Below are 23568 nucleotides of genomic sequence, written 5' to 3'. Positions count from 1 at the left end.
CAAATCGCAGAATTCGGATTAACGTTGGCAGTCGGCTCAAACAAAAGAAGGGAAATAGGGAGAAAACACAGAAAGTGTTCCAAATATCCTGCTGTGACTGTTCTCTGTTCTACACTGTTAGGATCAGAATGACTGTTCTGCTCATGGTTGTATTATTTTTATTTTATTTTTTTTGAAGTATCATCAGAAAGTGAGCTGTCGCTCTCCGTTACTTTATTCCTTTTAATACTTGAAGTTGTTTCCTCCTCTTGGTCTTGGTTTCATCACTGTTGGAGCTTTTGGTTTAAGATGCATGTTTTAGTTAGATCAGTGGGATTAAATGAATTTTTTTAAACTCAATTTCAAAATTGTGTTTGATGTTGAGATTGCGTTAAGTTGGTCCACATGAAACTTTATTTTGAAAGAAAATAAAAAAGGTAAATTAAATTAAGCTTTTACTGTCATTTTGGTGGGGCCAGCAAAAACGAGAAAACATTTCCACAGGAAATACAACACACTCATAAAACTGGACAACCAAAACAGGAAATTCTCTCTGTGTTTGATTCTTGGCTCTCTATCTGCTGTAATCATCAGGGCTCTGTGGCTGTTTCTGTCCCATCATGTGATGCAATTTGCACCAATAAGGTTCATTCTTTCAGCACGATGACGTCATTTAGAACTTTCCTCACTCAGGAGTTGGCAGCAATGTATCAGTTTTAGATGACATCATCATCTAATTTGACCCAGATATGCAAATGAGCAGCTTTGTCAATTCGATGATGATGTCATTTGGGACTTTCCTGACAGGAGTTGGCAACTCTTTATTGGTTTTAAAGCAACATTTTTTTTAAAAAAACACAATGAAGTGAATCATATTTAATTAAAAGTTACTTACAAAAAATGTTTCAATGTCATTCTGGTCGTATTGCGGCCCATTCTAGCCATTTTGTGACTCCTTCTGCACATTGTACACCTCTTTTTGATAATGTATCACCTTTTCAGTCATTTTGCTTATTGAGCATATAGAGCTGACCTTTGACCCCCAGCACGCTGCTCAGAGGCAGTTCCTGTACGCCATCACGGCCTCATACAGTCCTGCACACGTGCGCAGCCTGATCTCACCTGCACAGGTGAGCTCTGACACACACACTCCTGTGTTTTTCCTTTCATTGAGGCTGTCAGTGTTCATCTTTCAAAGTCAGCGCTCCATTACTTTATTCCTCTGAATGCTGAGTAGTTTCCTCCTCTCAGTCCTGGTTTCACCTCTGTTGGAGCTTTTAGCTGAAGGTGCATTTTTGAAGCAGACCATTCGGTCTACATGACTCTTCATTTTGAAAGAAAATACACAAGAAAGGTCAATCAATTGTATTTATTGCATATATTGTAATTTTTTGGCCGTGCCAGCAAAAATGAGAACGCATTATTACAGGAAATACGACACACTCACAGAACAGCATAGAATAGACTTTATTTATCTAACCATGGAGAAATTTACCGTTACAGAGGCTCGTAGAACACACGGGGTGCAGAAAAATTGAACATCCCACTCAAAATGGAAATTCTGTTTGAGCTCATGTGCTTCTCAGTTAAGGCACTCTGGTAAGAAATGCTTCACGTTTTGGGTTTAAAACTGCCTTGAAATGAAAAGTAACTGAATTTTAAACATCAAATTCAAAAACAGTCGACATTAATTCACACATGTATCTCAGCTACAACAGCAGTCTCCTTCATTGCACAAAGTGAACACTGATCAGGGCTCCAACAGGTGCAAATTAAGACTTTTAAAGAACTTTTTAAGACGAGAACAGAATTTATTGTCCATTTCATGGTCATACTGGAAAAAAATATTAGATTTACTTGTGGCACAATTTTGATTTTTGTTTTTTTGAGGCAAAAAAATGTCTTAATTTGCCAAAAATATAAATTTTGCGTTTCCTATGTAAATGTGGAATAATTTGATGAACAGATGGACGTATTTAGTGTATTTTATCACATTCACATCACCTCCACCCCCAGCCCCCTCTGAACCGCCTCCACCCCCAGCCCCCTCTGAACCGCCTCCACCCCCAGCCCCCTCTGAACCGCCTCCACCCCCAGCCCCCTCTGAACTGCCTCCACCCCCAGCCCCCTCTGAACCGCCTCCACCCCAGCCCCCTCTGAACCGCCTCCACCCCCAGCCCCCTCTGAACCGCCTCCTCTGAACTGCCTCCACCCCCAGCCCCCTCTGAACCGCCTCCTCTGAACCGCCTCCACCCCCAGCCCCCTCTGAACCGCCTCCTCTGAACTGCCTCCACCCCCAGCCCCCTCTGAACCGCCTCCACCTTGGCCTTGTAAACTGTTGGAAATATTATGTTTGATTATCATTGCTAAATGTTTTCATTGTTAAATGTTGTAGTGAACATGCACAGGAAACTGAAAGTTGACGAAGCAGGACAGGTGACTTGCCTGCATTCTTTAAAATGCTGACTGGGAGCATCGTATCTATGCTGACAGAGTGTGCTACCCTTTCCTGTTGCAACTGATGCATCTGTTGCATTGTTTCTGTTCAAGCAGGATGACTTCATTAAACCAAACAGCATCAGGAGCTCCTGCAGCGCCGGAGCCCCGCCCACCAGGATCACATGATTCACACTTCAGTTCGGTGCTTTTCGGCTAAACCTGCGTCAGTCACCAAAACATGTTGAACTGCTGCATTGTGTTTAAATGTGGCTATTCTATTCAAACAAGTTTACGGAAACATAATTTAACACGTACAAAACCAAATTTAAAATATTTTCAAGGTATTAAATACAGATTAGTAAGTTCAATACTATTATGGACTTTTCCAGACCCTGAGGGAACCCTGACTCATGTAGTGCTAAAATAAGTTAGTATTCAACATAAACATCTCCCTTTGGTGGCTTATTTGTTTCTTTACAGTTGATTATCAGGATGAGACGGAATAAATCAGAGCAAACATCCGACAGTAACGAACAAAGGAAAAGACGATAAAAATAAAGAGGTGAAGAAAAGATGCAGTGAGCCACGGATTCCTTCTTTAGTGCTTTTTGCTGTAGAATCACATGAATAAAGCCCTTTGATTAAAACCTGGATTCTCGTTTTACTGCGGCTGAACCGTTAAAAACAGAAAGAACCTGCAGGGTGTGCTGAGAACGGATGCCGTTAAAGCACTGCTGGCTTTTTGGTTTAAAATGTTTTTCTGTTGCTCAAAGTATGAAAAGTGCTTCACTAATAAAGTTGAACTGATTGAAATCTTTTAAGGAATTCCTTCATCTTTCAGTTGAACACAAAGAGAAATAGCAGACCAGAAGAACTTGTTGAAAAGAAGAATTATTGCAGAATTTGTTGCTCACGGCTTCAACAGCAGCAGCACAGGTAGTACTGCACAAACCAGGATGGCATTTGGAGGATGGAAGGAGGGGATTGGAGCACCTCCAGCACCCTCTTGACGTCCAGAGGACTGTAGTCTGCCCACAGCAGGAGGTCGGGAAGCAGCTGCAGGTCTTCACTGGAAACGGAACAAGGTCAGAAACATGCAGCTTCATCAGGGCCACAGCCAGAAGTGCAGAGGAGTCAAAGACACCAAAAACCCAAAGCACGTTAGATTCTTCATTTGGCATCTAAGAACTGAAGGCTGAAACAGTGAACATTTAAAATACAGATGAAGGGAGGAAAAAGACTTTCCTGAGGATAGAAGTTTAACAAAGTGTTGAGTGAGCTCAAAAAGTCAGATTAATGAGACTAAAGTGAGTGAGAATGTGGAGAATACAGTCAGACCATGAAGGAAAAAATCTAAATATTTCAAAGTAAGTCAGAATGTTGAGAATAGACACTGAAGATTAAAAATAGTCTAATTAAAAGAAGACAGATTTTTAAGGATAATGAGTCAAAAAATGGAGGGAAAATACAGAAAGATCGAGTAGACAGACTATCTTTAACTGTTTAATTAACAAGTTATTACTTTATTGGTAAAATTACTTTGAAAATGGTCCAAATGACTATTTGGTTTTGGTACATCTGGACACAGCTCAGTTTTGTTTGTGTCAGAAGTGAAATCATCACGAGACGCTGTGTTCAGACGCTAAACTGGCAGATGTTCCAGGCGTGTAGAGCTCACCTCTGCTCGTCACACTCCTTCTCTATGAACGCCATCGTCTGCTTCATGGCCTCCATGTCGGAGCAGGCCAACACTTCTCTGATCTTCAGCAGCAGGTTGTTGTATTGTGGGACGTCTTCTGCCTGGAACCAGCCAAACAGAGGCTCGCTCAGAAAAAAACTCCCCAATACAAGTTGGCAAGTATGACACGACGTTATGCAACAGAAGCCCGCACGCTCGGGCTGGACGATATGGCCAAAAATTTGATCACGATATACCATATTGGCCCGAATATAGGACGATGTTTTTTTCCAGAAATTGCATCCTCAAAAAGTGGGGTCGTGTTATAACCGCGGACTTACGGTAGATGGTCAATACCCATCCGCGCCGCTAGATGGAGCCAAAGTATCACTGACCAGAGAGCGAGTGGAGCGATGAAATGAGATCAAATGATCTGATGAAAAATGGCGGATCATCTGGGACAAAGGGGCTGAACGCTGGACAACTGAGCAAACAACAGAGGAGAAGTTATGATACCAACTTTAAACTGATGGTGATCAACGCAGCAGAGGCATCAAACTACTGCCAAGCCGCCAGGAGAGCTGGTGGAGCAGAGCCTCGTTCTTATTGGAGAGCACAGAAAAAAAGAGAAAAGCTTTCCGTGGTCCCAAGAGCGACGCTTCAGAGAGACTGATAGAAGGGTGAGTGAATACGTCTCTGAAAAACAGAAAGATGGAATGCCCACCACCAGAGCCTGATTCAGCTGAAGGCACCGGAAAGTTATTTACATCATTTATGCAGTTTGGACCCCTTGAGGTTCTTATTTGTTGCTTTCTTATTTTGAGAGAGAGAATATATTTTTTATTCAATACTGTTGTAATATTTTTTCATTTTGTATCTCGTGAAATGTTATCTCAATTGTGAGTTTTTGAGTTTATAATAATTTTATAATAAAAAGTTGTTTTATGAGTGACCTTACTGTCTTCAGCATTTTTTTTTTCACAAAATGATCTTTGAAAAATAGGGGTCGTGTTCTAATCGGAGTCGTCTTATATTCGGGCCAATACGGCAGTTCATAATTTCGGTCAATACGACATAATTCTGATATCGATATAAATGATGCAAAAGCCTCAGAAAAACTGTTAAGAATCAAGTACATAATGTACTAGCTGTAAAACTAGAAATGATCTATCCAGGAAGCTCCTCCAGTATAACATTTTAGAAATAAAAACTACAATAAATTAAATGTTTACCTTTTATTTAAGAAATATGAAATCACTGTCAAATAAACGTAAGTTTCACCTTTTTCAATATAAATGGCTTTAACTTTACACTTAAATACAGTTATGTTATTGTTACAGATTCAAACAAAGCTGCTTCAACCACAAAGAAAAATCAAAGTGCTCAGAATTACTGCAATAAACAGAAAAAAGACTGAGCAACAACAAACAAACGTTACTGGGACAGGGAATTGAAATAACTTCCATACACTCAACTTTTCAATTTTAATAGCTTTAACTTTTAAACTACGACACAGTTTCTCTGATAGATTTAAACAAAGGTGCTTCCACCAGGAAGAAAAATAAGTGCTCAGAATTACTAATGTTAAGTACAGAATGTCTTAAGGTTGTAGTGATTATGGTGACACTGCAGTGAATCCCTGTACTGTTTTTTTTTTTTTTTTGTGGTATTTGTCTTCACTGTTGCAGCGTCTTGTAAATTGTAGATGGTCCCTTAACCCCGCAGCACTATGGCTGCTCAAATAAATCAGTGTTGTTTCTGACGCTTGATAGACAGATACTTTTAATGAAAATGAGCTTGTAGCATATCGTCCACCTCACAGTGATGGGATGGAGGCGCCCTCTGAATGTTACTGACGTTTTGTTAAAGAGTTATTGAGACCAAAAGTCCGCATCTGTCAATACGCTGCTAACTTTACTGGACTGTCCAGTGAATGATATACCTAATTCGTGGCCATGAATTAGTATTTTGTGCGCACGATTTATTATTTCGTGGCCACAAATTAGCTTGTGGAAGCTTATTCAGTCACGTTTACATCACAAGTTCTCATTTTGGAGCTCAAACTTACCGCGGTGGAGCTTAGCTTGTAGCCTGAGCTGAGGACAGCCAGCTGTGGCGTGCGTGCCGAGTAGTGATCACTCTCTTGCGGAGCTTTCTGTTCGGCTTGAATCGGCGGCGCCGTGAACAGCAATTAGTGATTGTGAAATGCATACTGTAATGCACTATATCGAAAATTTGTTTAAAATTCATATCACCGTTATTGAATAAAAATATACCGCGGTATATATTGATATTGAAATTTTGTCCAGCCCTACTGCACGCTAAAGGTTTCAGGGCTCACACATCAGCCATGCTACATGCTAAACATGATTAAAGTCTGACACACTCCTCTGCAGCCAGGTGGAGTGTGTGGTGGCACACAGCAAGTTTGCTCTCTCAGTCTAAAGTCAACAGGAAGCAAAACTTTACCCAAAGCGTAGACTGTTCTATTTCTGTTCTAGTATATATACTGTTATATATGTTATATATACTGTTCTAGTCTATTTCCAGTGACTCTCACCCAGCGTGAGATGATGATGTGAAGCTCCACAGCGTCCGCTTGGACTGTCTTCCCGATGTTGGTGTCAGTCCACCACTTCTTCCTCAGCTTCCTCATGCTGGTTCCAATGAGATGTTTGAAGTAGACGTGGGCGATGCCTTTGTAAATGTCCCCCATCACTGCCTGAGAGACAAACTGAGTTTATATGAGCGGCTCTGATGAAGACATCTGTTCACACACGAGGAGAATCCTCACCCTGCGCTCCTCCGCAGCAAAATCCAGTTGAGGAAAATGCTTCTCCAAAGGGTCGAAGGGGAAAATCCGCTTGTTATCTGATCTGAAGTATCGCTTGATGTTTTTCTGCAGGACAGGAGATAAGATACTTTTATTGTCATTGCAGAGCACAGGTACAGTACGGTGACGAAATATCGTTTGATGATGAGGAGCATCGGGGTGCAGCGACAGAGCATGCCGCCACCTCCAAAAACCATACCTGGACACACACACACACACACACACACACACACACACACACACACACAGACACACACACAAAAGACAGTCTGCTTCAGTTCAGCAGTCCAGGCCCGTCGCAGCTTCCCGGCGCGCCACATCGCCCACCGCTGTCCATCTGCAAGAGAAGGGAGGGCTGGAAGCGGTGTGGAGATGGGGAGGGGAGGTGTGTGTTGATGTGTGACCTCAGTCCTCAATTCCATATGTGTGTGTGTGTTAGCCCATCTTCCTCTGTGGCATTCCAAAAGCCGTTGCTATGGAGACGGCCTCGGTTGGAGCAGCCCAACAGTCAACAGGTTGCCAGGAGAGGAGGGAGGATGGAGACAGACGATCGCTCCGTCTGCTGTTCCAGATGTAACCAGTGGCATCTCGTTTTCCCCTCCCTCTGCCGCAGACAGCAGCTGCATCAACCCTCTCATCAGGGCTGCTCAAGGAATCCAATTCTAATCCTGATACGATCTTTGGGGCAGGCTTGCAAAAGCGTGATACGGCTCCTTTAACCGTTTTTTCCCTTCACCTTGTTGAATGTTGTGCCAGTGCACTCAGACGTAAGAAATTGTATTTTGGACTAATTTATTTAAGTATTGAGTATAGACTACTTTGTTGAAGCGTCTATCTCTCATTGTATTTTAAATATTTATTCTTTTCACAAGGTTAAGTGCAGTACAGCTGTTTATTTTTTACTACAAGATATCTTTATACAGTATATGTAACAGGAATATTTTTTGAAACATGTTCAATAAATGCTGTTCCACATTCAAAAAAATAATCATTTGAATAATCACGATTACAGTATTGGCCAAAATAACCGTGATTATGATTTTTCCCCATAACTGAGCAGTCCTACCTCTCAGTGACGACATCCAGCTCGTGTCTCAACTCCACCACAACCCCAACCTGAGTGTCCATCTTAAGACTGAGTTCGTCAAAACAGTCAACCTCAGCTTTTGCCTGTTTGTTTGTAAAGACCGTTGGACGTCTCATGGCTGCGGCCTCCCTGATCCTCCAGAAGCTCAGGCCACAGCCCAGGGCGATCAGCAGCAGACCTGTCATCATAAATCCCAAGAGATAAACATCTCCCACGTTCTCTAGACAGGGGTGCGCCAGGCACAAGACCCCCCTCCACCTCCCCTAGGCGTCGATCACACAGCCAGCTGCCAGAGTCCCGTCCCAGCAGGAAGGTTCCCCCGCACCTTTGATTCTGTTGTGATGATCGCATCGATTGTGTTGATAGACCAGCTGATCAATTCCGTGATCATTATTTTCAAAATCCAAGGCAAAGTGATCGGTAGAGTCAAGCAGACGAAGCAAGTTAGTAAGGAAGCAAGGAGGCAAGTTACTGAGGAGCGTGAGCTGGGGTTAAACCGTCGTGAGAAAGGTTAGTTTTACCCTACTGATGATGTATTGTTGCAATAGTAGTGAAGCGGAGAAGCACAGACAGAGCGACAGGAAGAGCGTCCGCCTCCTCCGAGAGCCAAGCAAGAAGAAAGATGTGATCTCTGTTAATCAATCTCTGCAGACTTTATAGGATACCTCCACATCGTCAGTGACGACTTTAGTGAGCAGCTCTTTGGTGAAAGTCTCCATCTCAGTCAGCAGCTCGACAATTTCCTCCATGTGTCGATCCTGGATGTTTTTCCTGAAACCAACATGTTCATCATGACGTGACAACAGTGACACTGCTGTTGGAGTTTCCTCTGAGTTGCTTTGTTTCCTTAAAACGAGAGTTACGAATGTAACAACGGTTCTATGAATCCTGGATGACCGCCAGAGGCGGTGCTTAAAGCACTGGAATGTTCTCTTCGCGCATGCGTAGTTCAAGTATGTATACCAACAACGTCACTCGTGACCCCTGGGTGACCCAGGAACTATATAAGTTTGGGGTCTTAACCCTGGATCAGCTCCTACGGAATCTTCTCGCGTGACCACGAGGATTCCGCGCTCTGGCGGTCATCCGGGATTCATAGAATCGTAGTATATTGGTAACTCTCGTTCTATTTCATCCCTACTGAACGCCAGAGGCGGAGCTTAAAGCACTGGAATGACGAATGCCAACTCAGTCATGAGGAATCCCAGAGACCAACCTCACTGAGAAGCCTCTGCGGGGCCCAGTACCACCCGCAGTGCATGTGGAGGCACAACGGCCAACCTGTAGAACCTGGAAAAGGTGCCAGGAGTCGTCCAGATGGCGACAGCACATAGCTCATCCAGGGGCGCCCCCTTCAGGGCGACCAAAGACGTGGACACCTGGTGCCCTGGTGGAGCGGCAACGCACACCCTCGGGCAGAGGCTGGCCTGCGGCCTGGAATGGCAAACAGTGTCCACAACCCAGTGAGACAGGCGCCGCCTGGAGAGAGCAGAGCCCTTACTAGGGCCTCCGTAGAAGACCACTGGCTGGCCAGATCTCGGCACATCTGCACAGCAGCCATGCAGCGTCCCAGAGTTCTAGCCGGGCACAAGAGGCCCGGCCGGCCCCCAGGTCGTCCGACGGGGGTCACATATAGTGAGTGGCATAGGTTGGCTGTCCGCAGCCCAGACAGCACCCAAGGAAGGAAGCGGCAGTCACAGCGTGATGCCCGCCCCCCATCCGGATGCCACCAGAGACATGCGGGGAGAATAGACAGAGCGTGCAGCTCCCCCAAACGCTCCGCCGTGGTAATGGTCAGCAGGAACGTCGTCCTGCGCAACACCCACTGCAGCCCCGCCGCTGCCAAGGGCTCACAGGGAGGTTGACACAAGCTCTCCAGCACCAGATGCAGATCCCAGGCGGGCGCCCGTGGGGCTCTAGGGGGGCGAGCTTCAAAGCCCCCCTGAGGGAACCGAGACTGGAGTGTGGCCCCAAATCGTGCCGCCTGCAACCCATGTATGGAGGGCATATTCCACTGCCACATACACCCTCAGGGTGAATGGGGACCAGGCTCCGTCCAAAAAGAATGCAGAAGTCCAGGACCACGGGGACCGGGTAGAGCAACGGGTCCTCCCCACAGCCGCTGCACCACTGTGCAACCAACCTCCACCTACTACCATACAGCCGCCTGGTAGATGGTACCCTAGTATTCAAGGTGGTCCACCTGACAGGCTTCGAACAGCTGCTCAGCAGCGAGTCTGGCCCCTCAGACGCCAGGACAAGACAGAGTTAGTGAGGGTGGGGGTGCCCCACCGGCCTCCGCGCTGAAACAGCAGAACCCTCCCGCTGAGAAAGTGCCATGGCCCGCTGTGGAACAACCTGTGGAGCAGAGGAAACCAAGCTCACGCCGCGGATAGTGAGTCGCTTCCGTAAGCCACCACAAACGCACAGCTCCCCTATGGAGGCACCACACCCCTGGTGGGGGAGTCCAACAGGAGAGGGCACCCGCCAGCACCGCAAGGCCCCTGCAGGCACACAATCTGCAGGCTGGTCAAACAGGTCAGCAGGGTCTGTACAAAGCCTGGGAAGGGTTATCACCAGCTACAGGCTCCGGGCTAACACCAAGAGCGCGGCTTGGTAGGACAAGACGGACCAGTGCGAGAAGCTGAAGGAAGGGGGCGTACACCACCTGCACAGCCAATGCGACATCACCGTGCCAGCAAAGTAGCGGAGCCACATCCGGGAGAGGGAGCGGCCGCATGGCGACCCCAACTCCCTTCTGTCCGACAAGACACCACCTGCTGGAAGCCAACACTCACCGCATAGGAACCACCACCGCGGGGTCCAATGCAGGGGAAGCAGCACCTGCGGCCTACAACCCACGGCTAACCAACGCTAGCCATGCCGCCATAGCGAGGACGTGAGGAGCACACGAATAGTACACTGTCCAGGAGGGGGAATGGCTGCCCAACAGCCCCCGCCTCCATCAGCCCCCATAGCAGCGCCACCCACCAGAGCGGGGGGTGCAGCCCAAATCACCGGGCTAGCAGCTCAGAGAGCCACCCCCAGGCGGAGTGCTCAGTGGACTCCTGCTCTGTCCGCCGCCCTCACAGTGCCACCTGCCGGAACAGTGGGTGCACACAACAGGTCGACACAACGGCAATGCGATAAGCCGGGGGAGAGTGGTGTACACCGCCCGCACGGCGGATGCCGTACTACCAAGCCCATGAAAGCCAGCCCGGGGCGTGCTGGAGAGAGGGGACAGCCGTCCAACGGCCCCCTCGTCGCTGTGCCATCGGAGCAGAATCAGGCCAGAAGAAACAGCAGCATAGAGAAGCCGAGGGAGGAGGCTTGTGTCACCTGCACAAACAAACCTCAATCACCGGCCAGCAAGCCGGCCGAGGCACATCCAGATGAGGGACGGCTGCCCTCGGTAGCCCCCTCTTCCACCTGCTGCCACCCGTCCCACCGCCAGGCGCGGGGAGGGGGTACACAAAGCAGCCAGAAACTAAGAGGACAATAGCGATGCTAAGAAAGAAACAGTCGACCGGGTCAACCTGCTCCCCACTGCTCTGCAGTGGTGCCAGTTGGAGTATCAGGTGCTCGGGATGGTGGCGCGGTAAGCCGAGGGAAAGGGCGTACGCCACCTGTACGGCAAACCAAGTGGGTGCGGGGGGGAAACGATTGCCCCGCTGCTCCTACAGGACGGCGCCACACACTGAGCAAGGGGTGTGGGTGCAACAAACCTGGGGGGAGCGACCCGCAACCCCCCATCAGTCATGAAGAGTAGTAGATTCAGCAACCTTAACTTCTGCCTGGAGGTTATGAATGAATCTCTCACTGCAGGCTCAGCGTTGCAGAGCAGGTGAATGGGACCGCAACACGTCACAGCCTTTGGAGGGCATCAGCAGCTCCGACCTACATGGTCACAAGGCTCCCAGCAACGGTGCGTCATGTCCCGCAATCCACAATGTGTACGAACTGTACACGAGAAGAAAAAAGGAGCTGATCCTGGGTCAAGATCCCAAACTTATACAGTTCCTGGGTCACCCAGGGGTCACGAGTGACACTGTTAGTATAACGTACTTGAACTACACATGCGCGAAGTGAACATTCCAGTGCTTTAAGCACCGCCTCTGGCGGTCGGTAGGGACGAAATAGAACTTTATTCACATCCTCTTTGTATTTATTGGTCATTTCTGCCCCACTAAGGACATACTAACAGTTGTTCTAAGAAGCATTTTGGCCCCTCAACATCTTTTTGTGGTTACTTTGTTCCATTTTCACCTCATTTGGATCTTTTAGTACCTCTGATGTTTTGCTGCTCAGCCTTGTGTCTTTTAATTGTTGTTTTTAGTTTTAATTGAAAAAACATTTTCATTCCATTAAAGAGAAACCGTGTTCATTTTTGAACTTTTTGTCCCTTTGTGGACATTGTGCACCTCATTTAACATCTTATTACTTCCGCCAGGAGGTTATGGAATCACGTCGGTTTGTTGGTTTGTTTGTTAGCAACATTACGGAAAAAGTTATGGATGGATTGCAATGAAACTTTGTGGGAAGGTGGGGTCTTGGGCTAACTTAGAATCCATTAGATTTTGGTGAAGATCTGGATCACTGTCTGGATCCAGGAATTTTTTTTAAAGGATTCCTTATCATTGAGAGATAGGGCGGTCTTTCACATAGTTGGGCAGGCCCGCCGACAGGGGGCATGCGGAGCGGCTTGGTGACTGATTTGACCTGTGGCAGAGGCCTGTGCTCTCTGAGTGCCAAATTCTAGTTTTTGATGATATATCACTGTCAGTTTTGCATCTTTCTGTTGTGATTTAATGCTTTTGGTCCAAATTTTGCCTCCTTTTGTAATCATGTTGTTTTATAAAATCATTCAGCTGAAATTTGTTGATTCCACCTCTTAAAGTTGTTGATTTTCACCATGATCTTTCTGTTTGAGTCTGATGGATTAAGATTTGTTTCTTTTGTTGCTGTATTCAGTTATTATTTCTATTTCTCTTCTATTTAAAAAAATAAACACTGAGTTCATAATTCACTTCTGTGTGGCTTTCAACACACTGGGCAAGATTAATCAAAGTTAATTCTGCCTTAACTCTGGGGGTCACGATGGGTTCTGGTTGGATGGCGAGCAGAAGTGACGTATGGACGTCTACAGGAAGTAAACCAGCTCCGGCGTTGTCACTCTTTCTTTCTCAATAAACTTTGATGCGACAGATTACATTTTTATTCTTCCATCCATCTGCTCTTTTCATTTCATTCCACCCATTTCTTCTAAAGCGTCCACTAAATAAATCATCTCCGTTCGAGTTCAACACTTGCTGCGGGCCGCCATCTTGGAATATGTGCACATGTGCACAGAACGGCCGGAAGAAAGTTGAGGCGGAGAAGAAGGTTTCTGCTTAAAAAGAAGAGGAAACCTTCCTGTTTATTTGGAATTAAGTGTAATTCCAAATAAAGCTCTTTACCCTCTATGGACAGAGAGGAGATGGATAGAAGGGAAACGTTCTCAGACACTCACCTGATTCCTCGGCATGTTCTGAGAGTCTTCAGGAAGTGGACGGTCGCTGGTTTCTTCTTTAAAAAGACTCTCTGACACTCATTGTACCTGAAATCAAAGACCACAGTGACGTTCAGTTCACCTCCTGTGTTCCTGATGATGCTTGTTTACAGCTGAATATGTGGTCCTTCTCTGTTGGGGTGTTTCTGTGGAACAGCTACAGCACCACCTAAAGGCCTGGGGTGTGTACTACATCACTTTGAGTCATTTTCATGCTGTGTGGATGCAGATAGTTCCTGCAGCGATGCCGTGTGGATGGGAAGCTTTTGAAGAAGCACGGGGCGATAAAGATCATTTTAAGATCTTACCCTTTCACAAACACCAGCAGCTCCCGAGAACAAACCCGAAGAACTCTGTCACTCAGGTCATGGTCAATCGCTTTGACTTTTTCAAACGTGTCAAAGGTGAACTTCAAGAGAGACAAACATCATCAGGAATGTCTCATTAATCAACAAAGTAGTGAACAGATGGCATTGACTTGAACACAGTGTGAACAACCAGGCATTCAGACGTGTATTTCTACCTTTATGACGTCCACATCAAGTAAAATATAAGACTCCTCATTGTCACAGGTTTTCTGGCGTTTATGAGCCTCCAGGATTTTCTTAAGGCGAACTTGTTGTTCTTCCTGTGCACCAAAAAAGATTAAAAAAAAAAAAAACAGTGAGGTCTATTGGACGGACATTTAAATGGATGGCACTTTAAATATAGCACTTTTTACACTGCTGGAGCTCCATCCAAGCACTGGCAGCAGTTGGGGTTCAGTGCCTTGCTCAAGGATACTTGAACATGTGGACATGGGAGATGGGCAATCGAACGGTCAACCCCTGATTGTGAGACGACGGGTCTGCCAACCACTCCCCACAGCCAACCCCTCCTTAACCCAGGCGCCGTCCTCCACTGATGAAAAGTGAAGTCAATGTGAAAGTGCAGAAAATGTGAAATTCCAGCAGGGGGCGATGTTGTTGGTTTCAAAAAGAGCCCAGATCTCACTGGAACCCATTCAAAAATGCAAAATTTCAGTGCAAATAAACAGATTAAAGCCTGGATTCAGAACAAGTTCTGGTCTCTGTCACGAGCTTCCACAACCGTGTCGTCTTGACCAGACTCCCATTTTCATATAAATCCTCTGTTGTTTGTGTTGTTTGGTGTTATTTTGTGGGTCAAAGTTTTGAATAAATCTGCCAATCACAGCTCCTCTTCTCACCATGTGATACGGTCACGTGACAGGCTGGACCAATCACGTTTACATCCAGTTTCAAACGTTCCATGTGGAGACGTCCTGCTGGAGGCTTCAAAACGGGATTTCAGAACGCTAAGAGGGACGCCACGTTCTCTCTGCCCATCTTTACTATACAGTCAATGAGAACGCTAAGGGGGACGACACGTTAGCTGCATCCAATGATTTAAGCAGACCTTGCTGTGATTTTCACCATCTCTCCAAAGCAGAAAATATTTTCACCTGCTCAGTTTGAATCAGTATGTCTTTCGCTGTGCTCTCCCATTCGTCCCATCCGTTGATCTTCTGGTAGTCATGGTTGGAAAACTCCTCAATCCTGGGAAGCAGCAGGAAAATCAACATCAGATCTGGTTATGATCAGTTCCCAAAGTGGTCAGTTACTCAGCAAATACAGATGATAAATGTATGAATTCCACTTAGAATGTTATTAAGAATTAACTTCATGATGAGGGGTTTCTTTCCTCTCCTCCTGATGCCTGATGGGGTTGTAAACACATATATGATGGGCAGCACCATGAAGGCTCTTCAGGGAGCTCAGGAAGCCTCAGTGGTCACCAGTCAGCAGTGGGATTTCAACCTGCAAACTCTCCATCCCAATTCAGTTTCTCTAACCTCGAGGTCAACACTGTGGCTGCTGCATGCCGGGAAAATAGTTCTGGAGTCATAACTACATCATTTTCAGAACATTGCTGTGCCAGAGTTAGACTTTTCTGAAGCATAAACACAAAAACAGCGTTTTCACTTCAAACACTATCATGTGAACGCAGTCTGAGAGGCTGCTGACCTCCTGAGTTCAGCCAAACAGGGAAAAGTCCAGAGTGGACTGGAAGAAGACGAGTACCTGAGATATGAGTGACGAGCCCAGTGCAGCAGCTTGAAGCAGCTCCTGGAGGAGCTGACTCTCCGGATCAGGCTCTGCAGGTGTTGGATCATCCGGCGGTGGCAGCAGTCCTCCAGGTATCCCATCAGCCCATGGGGTTGCATCCACGGTTTGAGCCTCCTCAGATGATGAGCCACGACCTTCTTCACTTCGTTCAGGTGCTCTTGAAGCTTCTTCTCCAGGTCCTCTGGAGGTTTGGGGATGCTCTTGTTCCAGAACTTCATCATGTGGATGTTGCATTGCTCTTTAATAGTTCCTCCCTCTGAGGAACCAGATCGAGGAACATCCAGGAGCACAGGCAGATCCTGAACGACGGTGTTCAGATCCATCTGGACGCGCTGTTCTGTGAATGAGGTAGAATAGAGGAATATGGCTCAAACGTGTGGCACGACTGTAATACCTGCATCTCTAGAATCAATGCCATAAAATCCCACTCTAATCCCCTCTTGTAGCTATTTTAAAGCTTTCTCAGGAGTGAATGAATTTGCCAAAATCACTTAACCTGGTCCATTTTCCAGACCTCTGCATCTGCAGAGCTCTCGAGCTCTGCAGATGCTTTTAGCAGTTTGCCTCAGCCTTGTGGGAGGAGTCAGTGCTGTTCCACATCCTCCCCCATTCATGCCAGAGAACATCTTCCACCAACCACATCCAGATTATAGAGCATCTTCCTCCAATAACTGAGGGAACTTCAGTTAAACTTTAAAAGTAAATAAACTAAATTGCATTGAAAATATGTAGCTTGTTTGTGTACATCTTGAAGATTTCTTTTTTAAAGAAATTATAATGGAGCCTCACATTTACAGAAAATAAGACGAGGCATAGACCAACAAGCAAACTGCAACAGAATAACAAAAACAAAGGAAAATAAACTAAACATGAATAAACCTCAGCATACCTCAGCACCCGGCCCGGGACAGAAATGAAACAAGAGAGATGTCCATTGTTCACAAATGGGAAGTTTGAAAAAATAGGGCTGAAATCTCATGGAAGCACAGCCACTGGAGTTCAGGGTTGTCAGCTGGTTTTGGGACTGCAGCGCTGATACTGAGGTCAGGACAGGTACACTCACTGTCTTTACATCATAGCATTATATACATTCTGTCTTACATTATAGGGCATCTTCCTCCAATAACTGATGGAACTTCAGTTGAACTTTAAAAGTAAAGAAAGTAAACTGCATTGAAAACATGCAGCTTGTTTGTGTACATCTTTAAGATTCTTTCTTTTTAAAGAAATTACTACGGAGGCTTGTGGCGATCGCCGAGAGGGGAGTCAGACAGGGGATCCGGATCTGAGTGAGGTTTATTCTCCAAACACACAGTGACAGCTGTCATCCAGGAAGCATGCCTCAGCAGAACACACCCGCCTACTGAACCCCACACAGTGCAACACACCCCCACACGTCACCAAACCCCGCCCCTTCTACTGTGAGGAAACTCCCTCCCCACAGACTCCACAGGCTCACATTACAGAAAATAAGACAAGGAATCCCACCAACAAGCAAACTGCCACAGCAAAACAAAAACAAAGGACAATAAACCAAACATGAATATACATACCTCCCCGCCCGCCCCGGGACAGTCATGATCATGAAACAAGAGGAGATGTCTGTTGTTCACAAAGAGGAAATTTGAAATAATAACAATTTCGATGTCAAGAAAGGCCTGAAATCTTCAAGGAAGCACAACCACTGGAGTTAAGGGTTGTCAGCTGGTTTTGGGACTGCAGCGTTGATACTGAGGTCAGGACAGGTACACTTACTGTCTTCCTAGGCCTGGGCGATTATGTGATCGTGATTGGTGATCGCGATTAATTTCCAGTCGATCACGGTGATCAGCTGTGAGCACATTTACTCGATCAGACATGGCAGAAATGTGCGTGACACAGCCAATCACAGTCGACTTTTCCCTGCTCAACTTCCGCCTGTAAGTTGTCTGAGAAGTAAACAGAGATGGAGCTGAACGTGGAGCCGAGGGCAGTGAAGCAGATGAAGCCAGCCATGCCTTGGCGTTTTCCTCTGAAGATGAGGCTGCTGGTGACAGGAAAGACTGCTCCACGCCGCACTGCTGCTAGCACACCGATCCGCAAAGAATCTGGTCTTTTGAGTACAGGAAATACTTGTGATACAGTTCAACTAACGATCGTTCAGTTCTTCTCTTTTACTGAAAATGACGGTGCATCGCATCATTGAACATGTCACCACGTCTTGCCGCTAACACTCTTCTTCTAACAACATGCAGGGAGAGCCTGCAGCGCCTGCGGCGCCGTTCTTCTTCTGTGGTGTCTGTGTAAAATAAGGTTGAACATGCAAACAGCACACCAAGTGGCATGAAGTGTAAATGCAGTCATGGCGTCGTCTGTGGCTGTGGTCTGAATGAGGATCTCCTGGGGTTATTATGTTTCAGAAACCAGAATATTTCTTAACACGAATATTGACTGCACGTAAACGTAGCCAGTGTCGTCTTTTCAGGCCACTGCACCATACGAACAACATTCTAAGAGGAGAAAAACGATTAATTTTGTCTATTTTTTTTATATTATTGTAGTTTTGTACCATTACATTTTAAGTCTAATTTATCCAATCTAGATTGTTATTTAAATGTTGTACATTTGATGCAAGCATTAATGATGGCAGCAGCATATTTAGCATCATAACTTGAAAATAATGTTTACATTCTAAAGCACCTTCATTATCCCCAGGCGGTTTCTTGACATTTTTAATCTTTTATAGCAGGGGTCGGCAATTAGATTTGGCGGCGGGCCACTTTTTTTGGGGGCACTTCAATCGCGGGCCAAGGGGTCTCCGGCTCGCGCGCGCGTCCATCCGCGGAGGGGGGGGGGGACGCACTGCTTGGGATGAAATTACTCTGTCGAGCAATCTAGCAATTTTGGTGAAAAAAAAAAGAAAAGAAAACGTGTCACCTCCGTGACATATCTTTATTAGCATAACAACAAGCCAGGTTAAAATCGCCAACTAGCTTACCGGTATAGCGATATAAGGCAACTGGACGTACAGGAGGCTATCAAACGCAAACACAAATAAACATCATTGGATGATCAGAAACAAACTTGTTTGAGCCCAATTAAGACTGCTGCAGAGCCACAGAAGCTGCGCTTTTCAGCTGCCCGTGGACCGGAAATCACTTTATGGCAGGGAATCACTTTTTGGCACGACACCGGCAACCACAACAAAACAACACATCCCTCGAAGATTGTCTATTGCAACACAATGACACATATCGCACTCTCACAGGGGTGCGTGCGTCCGCTCGAGGGCCCGGGGTAATGAGTGTGTTAATGCGTTTGTGCGCGCGCGTGTTGGGATCCTCTCGCGGGCCAGATTGGACGGTTCGGCGGGCCACATTTGGCCCGCTGGCCGCTAATTGCCGACCCCTGTTTTATAGCAACGAAAATCCTCAGGGCTGTAAACTGTCACACTTTAACTAACATCATTCAGTTCTTCTCTTTTACTGAAAAAATGATGCATCGCAAGATTTTATTATCTTGGTGCTAGATTTTTTTTTCCATTTACTGCACTGTTAAGTAAGATTGTTCTTATATTTTTCTGTTTATATTATTTAATTCGCATTGCTATTTGCTTGCTTTGTTAATAAAATGTTAAACTATTCTATAGTAGGAGTGTAACGGTATTTGTATTCGTCCCGTACCGTCACGGTACGGGGGTCACGGTTCGGCACACACAATCACACGACGAATACACCAGTGAGTAAAAAAAAAAAAAAAAATTCCAACCTTAGATGGCGGTAATGAGCCTAAAAGCTGCCGGCAACCACCATTATCACAGAAGAAGAAGAAGTAGAACAAGCAGGTCCAAACATGAACAAACAAAGAAGAAAGTACAAGCGGAATGAGAGCTGCAGCGTGTGGCGGAGCGGATTAAACGGGAGAGTATTTGTTCCGCGTGCGTTCCCTCATACGGAGTGACGTGTGACGTGCCAGTAAACGGGAAGCAGCACAGTCAAAAAACCAGCAGAGAACGCCACGGTGGTGGAAAAACACTTTTTTAATACAAAACCCCGACATAAAAAACATTGGAGAGGCGAGATGGAACCAAATCGCGCAACAGTGAGTTGTATAAAGAGCTCTATAGCAGAATACGAGCGATAGCCGGCTGGTGTTATGGATTAACTGGTTCCCGTGTTAACGAATGACAGCGGAGGTCTGTGTAAACACATGCTGATTACAGCAGTTGTTAAAGTAAGACTCACAAAAGACTTTAAACGTATACACTCACTGTAACTGTCGATAACCGACGTTCGCCAGAACGACTAGATGTTTCAGTCATTATTGGTCATAAGTTAACACGGGCACCAGTTAATTCGAAACATCGGCATGCGGCGCAGAGCTCACACCGAGACGTGCTGCTCCGCACAGCGGTGCTGCGGTCAGGAGAGCAGCCGCTCCTTCAGCAGCATATCATGGAGATTTTGGGACATTATTTGAGCAGATATCAGCAGATAAAAACTCTCTGCTTTGCGCTGAGGACTGCTGCTGCAGAGAGGAAGACCTGCAAGTTCCTCGTGAGACTTTGTGCGCATGGATGCTTTGTATGCTGTACATGAATACACTCGCGTTTAATACTATTGTTTACAATCGGATTGAAAAAACACCATGCAAACTGGGCCAATAATGTGTCGCATGGGAAAGCTTGGGAAAAATGTTCTGGTACATTTGTGAGCTTTTTTTACTTTTTCCCCACTGTACCGAAAAACGTACCGAACCGTGACCCTTACACCGAGGTACGTACCGTACCGTGGCTTTTGTGTACCGTTACACCCCTATTCTATAGTTCTAGTTTTCAGTGCAGATGCTTTAAAACTGGTTTAAAAACAATATAACATATCGTGATTATAATCGAGATTGAACGATATGAAAAAAAAATTGTGATCTTTTTTTTGCCATATCGCCCAGCCCTATGTCTTCCACATTTTCATGACACAAATATGATTAAACCCTTTTCTTATGTCCTCCCCTCTTCCTTAAACCATATGCTCTGCTGCCACAGCCCAGAGACAGAGGGGAGCTCAGCTTATTTCTGTTTCTTTGTGCTTTTGGAGAGATAGTTTTTGATTTATGTGCATCATAAGTCAAGGTTAAGGGTTATGATGCTTCCCACACCTGTCTGTGGGCTGATCGCGTCCTTTTAGGGCTTCTGTGGTGATAGGCCTAAAGAGCCAACAATTCGGTATAATAGCACTGTAATACAACAATAGTTTGACCTGATTTAGTCCTGAAATGCACGTGTCCATCACGGAAAATTCCACATGTGCCACTTAAGACTAATCCTCCTCCTTGGCCCCCCTCCCTGTGCAGATGGCATGATGGGTCATTTACATCAGCCCAGGACTCCTCAGACTGAGGGGCCACAGTTTTTATAAAACAATATTCCTTCAGGAATGCAGCAGCAGCAGCAGCGCTCATGCTATAGACCAGGGATCGGCAACTGGCGGCCCGCGGGCCAAGTCCGGCCCGCCGAACCGTCCAATCCGGCCCGCGACTGGATTCCAACACACGCACGCACCCACGCACCCCTCCGGGCCCGCGAGCGGACGCAGGCCCCCCGAATGGACGGCACCTCCTCTGGGCCCGCTCCGCGAAAGCATGCCTCCGCCGTCGAACCCCCCTCCGGGTCCGCGGATGTATGACCCCCCCCCCCCCCCCCCCCCCCCCCCACTGTAGTTGCCGACCCCTGCTATAGACGTTTATACCCTGTTTCGAATGATACCAGTGTAGTTTGACCTTGAACTGTGAAATATGCTCCATTTTAGTGTCATTGCCACGTTGTCAATGAGATGCTTTTGTGGTTTGCGCGTGGAAAACCTTTCATAAGAGGTAGTCACGTTGCACCGTGGGGTGAATATCCTGAAATCATGTCACCAATAGAGCTGGCCAACTTCTGCAGACAAAAGAAAAGCGGAGAAAAGTTGCCTCTTACCTTCCCGAGCACCGCTGGAGTCACTCTGCGTGTCCGTCCTCTGAGAGGTTTTCTTCTTTCTGATCTTTGACATTATTCTCCGTCGTAAAGACTTCATCGTGTCTTCCTCTCTCGGCTCAGAGATGCTGCCCGTTGCTCAGTCAGCTCTGAAGGACGAGCACACCGCCACAATGGCAGAGGGATGAATCACCCCGTCCACTACTTCCCCTGTGACGTTCAATGAACCAGCCGTTCCTTTGAACGGCTCTTTTAAGTGAACGACAAAAGCCGGTTCACAGCTGTCTGAGAGCCGTTCCTTTGTGCAAATTGTCCACGTTTCCTTCTCGTGTCTCCCGAGTGTCTTATGAGTCCGAGCTCTCACCGCTGCCTTCATGTGAACGAGCAAGTTTCAGTATTCCGCAGCTCGCGCCACGCACCTGAATGCAGCACCACTAGTGGAGGAGGAGCGTCTGGAGATCAGAGATTAGCCGGTTTCCCTGGTAACTGGCGACTGGGTTGGTGTCACGTTCCTTGTTGCTGATACAGGGCCGGCGCGGGCTTGTCAGGCACCCTGGGAAACCTGACGCCCCGTGGTAGTGTCGAGGACAGGTGCGCCGCGAGAGTTATTGGGCGGGGGGGGGGGGGGGGGGGGGGGGGGGGGGGGGGGGCGGGGGGGGGGGGGGGGAGTCGGCAATATTTGTCGAGGGGCGCGAGCAAGCGAACCAAGCGGTGCGCTGCTCAAACAGCCGTCACAGCAACTTGGGCGGTGCGCCTCACGGCCACATCAAGCGCCCCCCTATGGCTCGGCGCCCTGGGCAACTGCCCCGGATGCCCAGCCTAATCGCCGGCCCTGTGCTGATACATACTATACACATATATATATATATATATATATATATATATATATATATATATATATATATATATATATATGTACTTTTCTGACACTGACACTGTATATATATATATATGTGTATATATGTGTGTATACATATATATATATAGTTTCCTTCATTTTGACGTTAAAAAAGTTAGGGTTATATATATATACATATATCATAAATCATCTGGCAACCAAGATGGCTGCGCCCAGTAAGACCGCTGAGTTTCGTGCTGGTAAAAAGTTACTTTTCTTGTAATACGCACGGGGAAATTGACAAACGAAGTACAGGAAAGCTTGGCAATGCCACCTAAGAAGACAGTCGGCAAAGCAGAGATGGAGAGCGAGATGCAAGAAATTCGTAAATCCCTGAACCTCATGACGGAGGAGCTGCCTAAAGTGACCGAGCAGCTAGCGACACTGATGGGACTTTTCGATGAAGTCAAACAGCTCAGAGAACTGATCAAAGAGAAAGATCAAACCATAAATGAACTCGAGAAAAGGATTGATCAGCTGGAGCAATACACTCGGATCGATGACGTTATTATCACGGGACTGACTGTAAAACCACGATCTTACGCCAGAGCAGCAGCAGGGGGCAGAGAGGTCGGCGCGGATGCTGAACCCGAGGACCTGCAGTCTCTGGAGCAACAGGTCGTGTCATTTTTGAGGGATAAGGATATACACATCGAAAAAGAAAACATTGCAGCCTGCCACACCTTACCAAGGCGCGGAACGAATAAACCTGCGATCATTGTGCGTTTCCCCAATAGAAAGCACAAAAGTGAGCTACTGAGACAAGGGAAGAAGCTGAAAGGAAGATCTGTTTACTTTGAATGAGCACCTGACAAGGAAAACTGCGGAGATCGCTCGTGAAGCACGCATCCTGAAGAGAGACAACAAGATAAAAGCAACATGGACGAGGAATTGTAAAGTATTCATTCAGCTAAAGGGGTCCACTCCGGAACAAGCCAGAGTCATGCTGGTAAGAGAACTACAACATCTTCAACAGTTTCGATAAGGCCATTGGATTACAAACTTCGCGTTTGATGGAGCGTATCTTTATTTC

General features: G+C 46.5%; 1 protein-coding gene across 3 annotated transcripts; it reads right to left on the bottom strand.

Annotated features, from left to right (window-relative positions):
• Window positions 1–2289: 2289 nt before the first annotated feature.
• On the bottom strand, window positions 2290–21953 carry LOC115406779 (uncharacterized). Of its 3 annotated transcripts, XM_030117010.1 has the most exons (12): window positions 21641–21953; window positions 17244–17292; window positions 15646–16027; window positions 15027–15120; window positions 14088–14192; window positions 13873–13973; window positions 13526–13612; window positions 8682–8787; window positions 6891–6995; window positions 6657–6818; window positions 4097–4218; window positions 2290–3487 (listed from the first exon to the last, which is right to left on the bottom strand). In XM_030117010.1, exons 3-12 carry the CDS (start codon window positions 16011–16013, stop codon window positions 3337–3339), a joined length of 1401 nt encoding a protein of 466 aa, XP_029972870.1. In that variant the 5' UTR covers window positions 16014–16027; window positions 17244–17292; window positions 21641–21953; the 3' UTR covers window positions 2290–3336. The 3 variants fall into 3 exon arrangements, with proteins under 3 accessions (XP_029972870.1, XP_029972868.1, XP_029972869.1); XM_030117008.1 differs by lacking the exon at window positions 17244–17292; XM_030117009.1 differs by lacking the exon at window positions 17244–17292 and having other exon boundaries at window positions 15646–16022.
• Between the last annotated feature and the right edge of the window lie 1615 nt (window positions 21954–23568).

Source organism: Salarias fasciatus, chromosome 19 (assembly GCF_902148845.1).
Source record: "Salarias fasciatus chromosome 19, fSalaFa1.1, whole genome shotgun sequence".
Taxonomy (NCBI): domain Eukaryota; kingdom Metazoa; phylum Chordata; class Actinopteri; order Blenniiformes; family Blenniidae; genus Salarias; species Salarias fasciatus.
This window is presented reverse-complemented; position numbering and strand designations above follow the sequence as displayed.

Coding starts and splice junctions, on each gene's coding strand:
- LOC115406779 (XM_030117008.1), bottom strand. CDS start 21,737: ATGAAGTCTTTACGACGGAGAATAATGTCAAAGATCAGAAAGAAGAAA. Junction 16,028..21,640: donor CTCCAGCGGTGCTCGGGAAG/GTAAGAGGCAAC, acceptor CCTCATTCACAG/AACAGCGCGTCCAGATGGAT. Junction 8,788..13,525: donor AGAACATGCCGAGGAATCAG/GTGAGTGTCTGA, acceptor TGTTGGTTTCAG/GAAAAACATCCAGGATCGAC.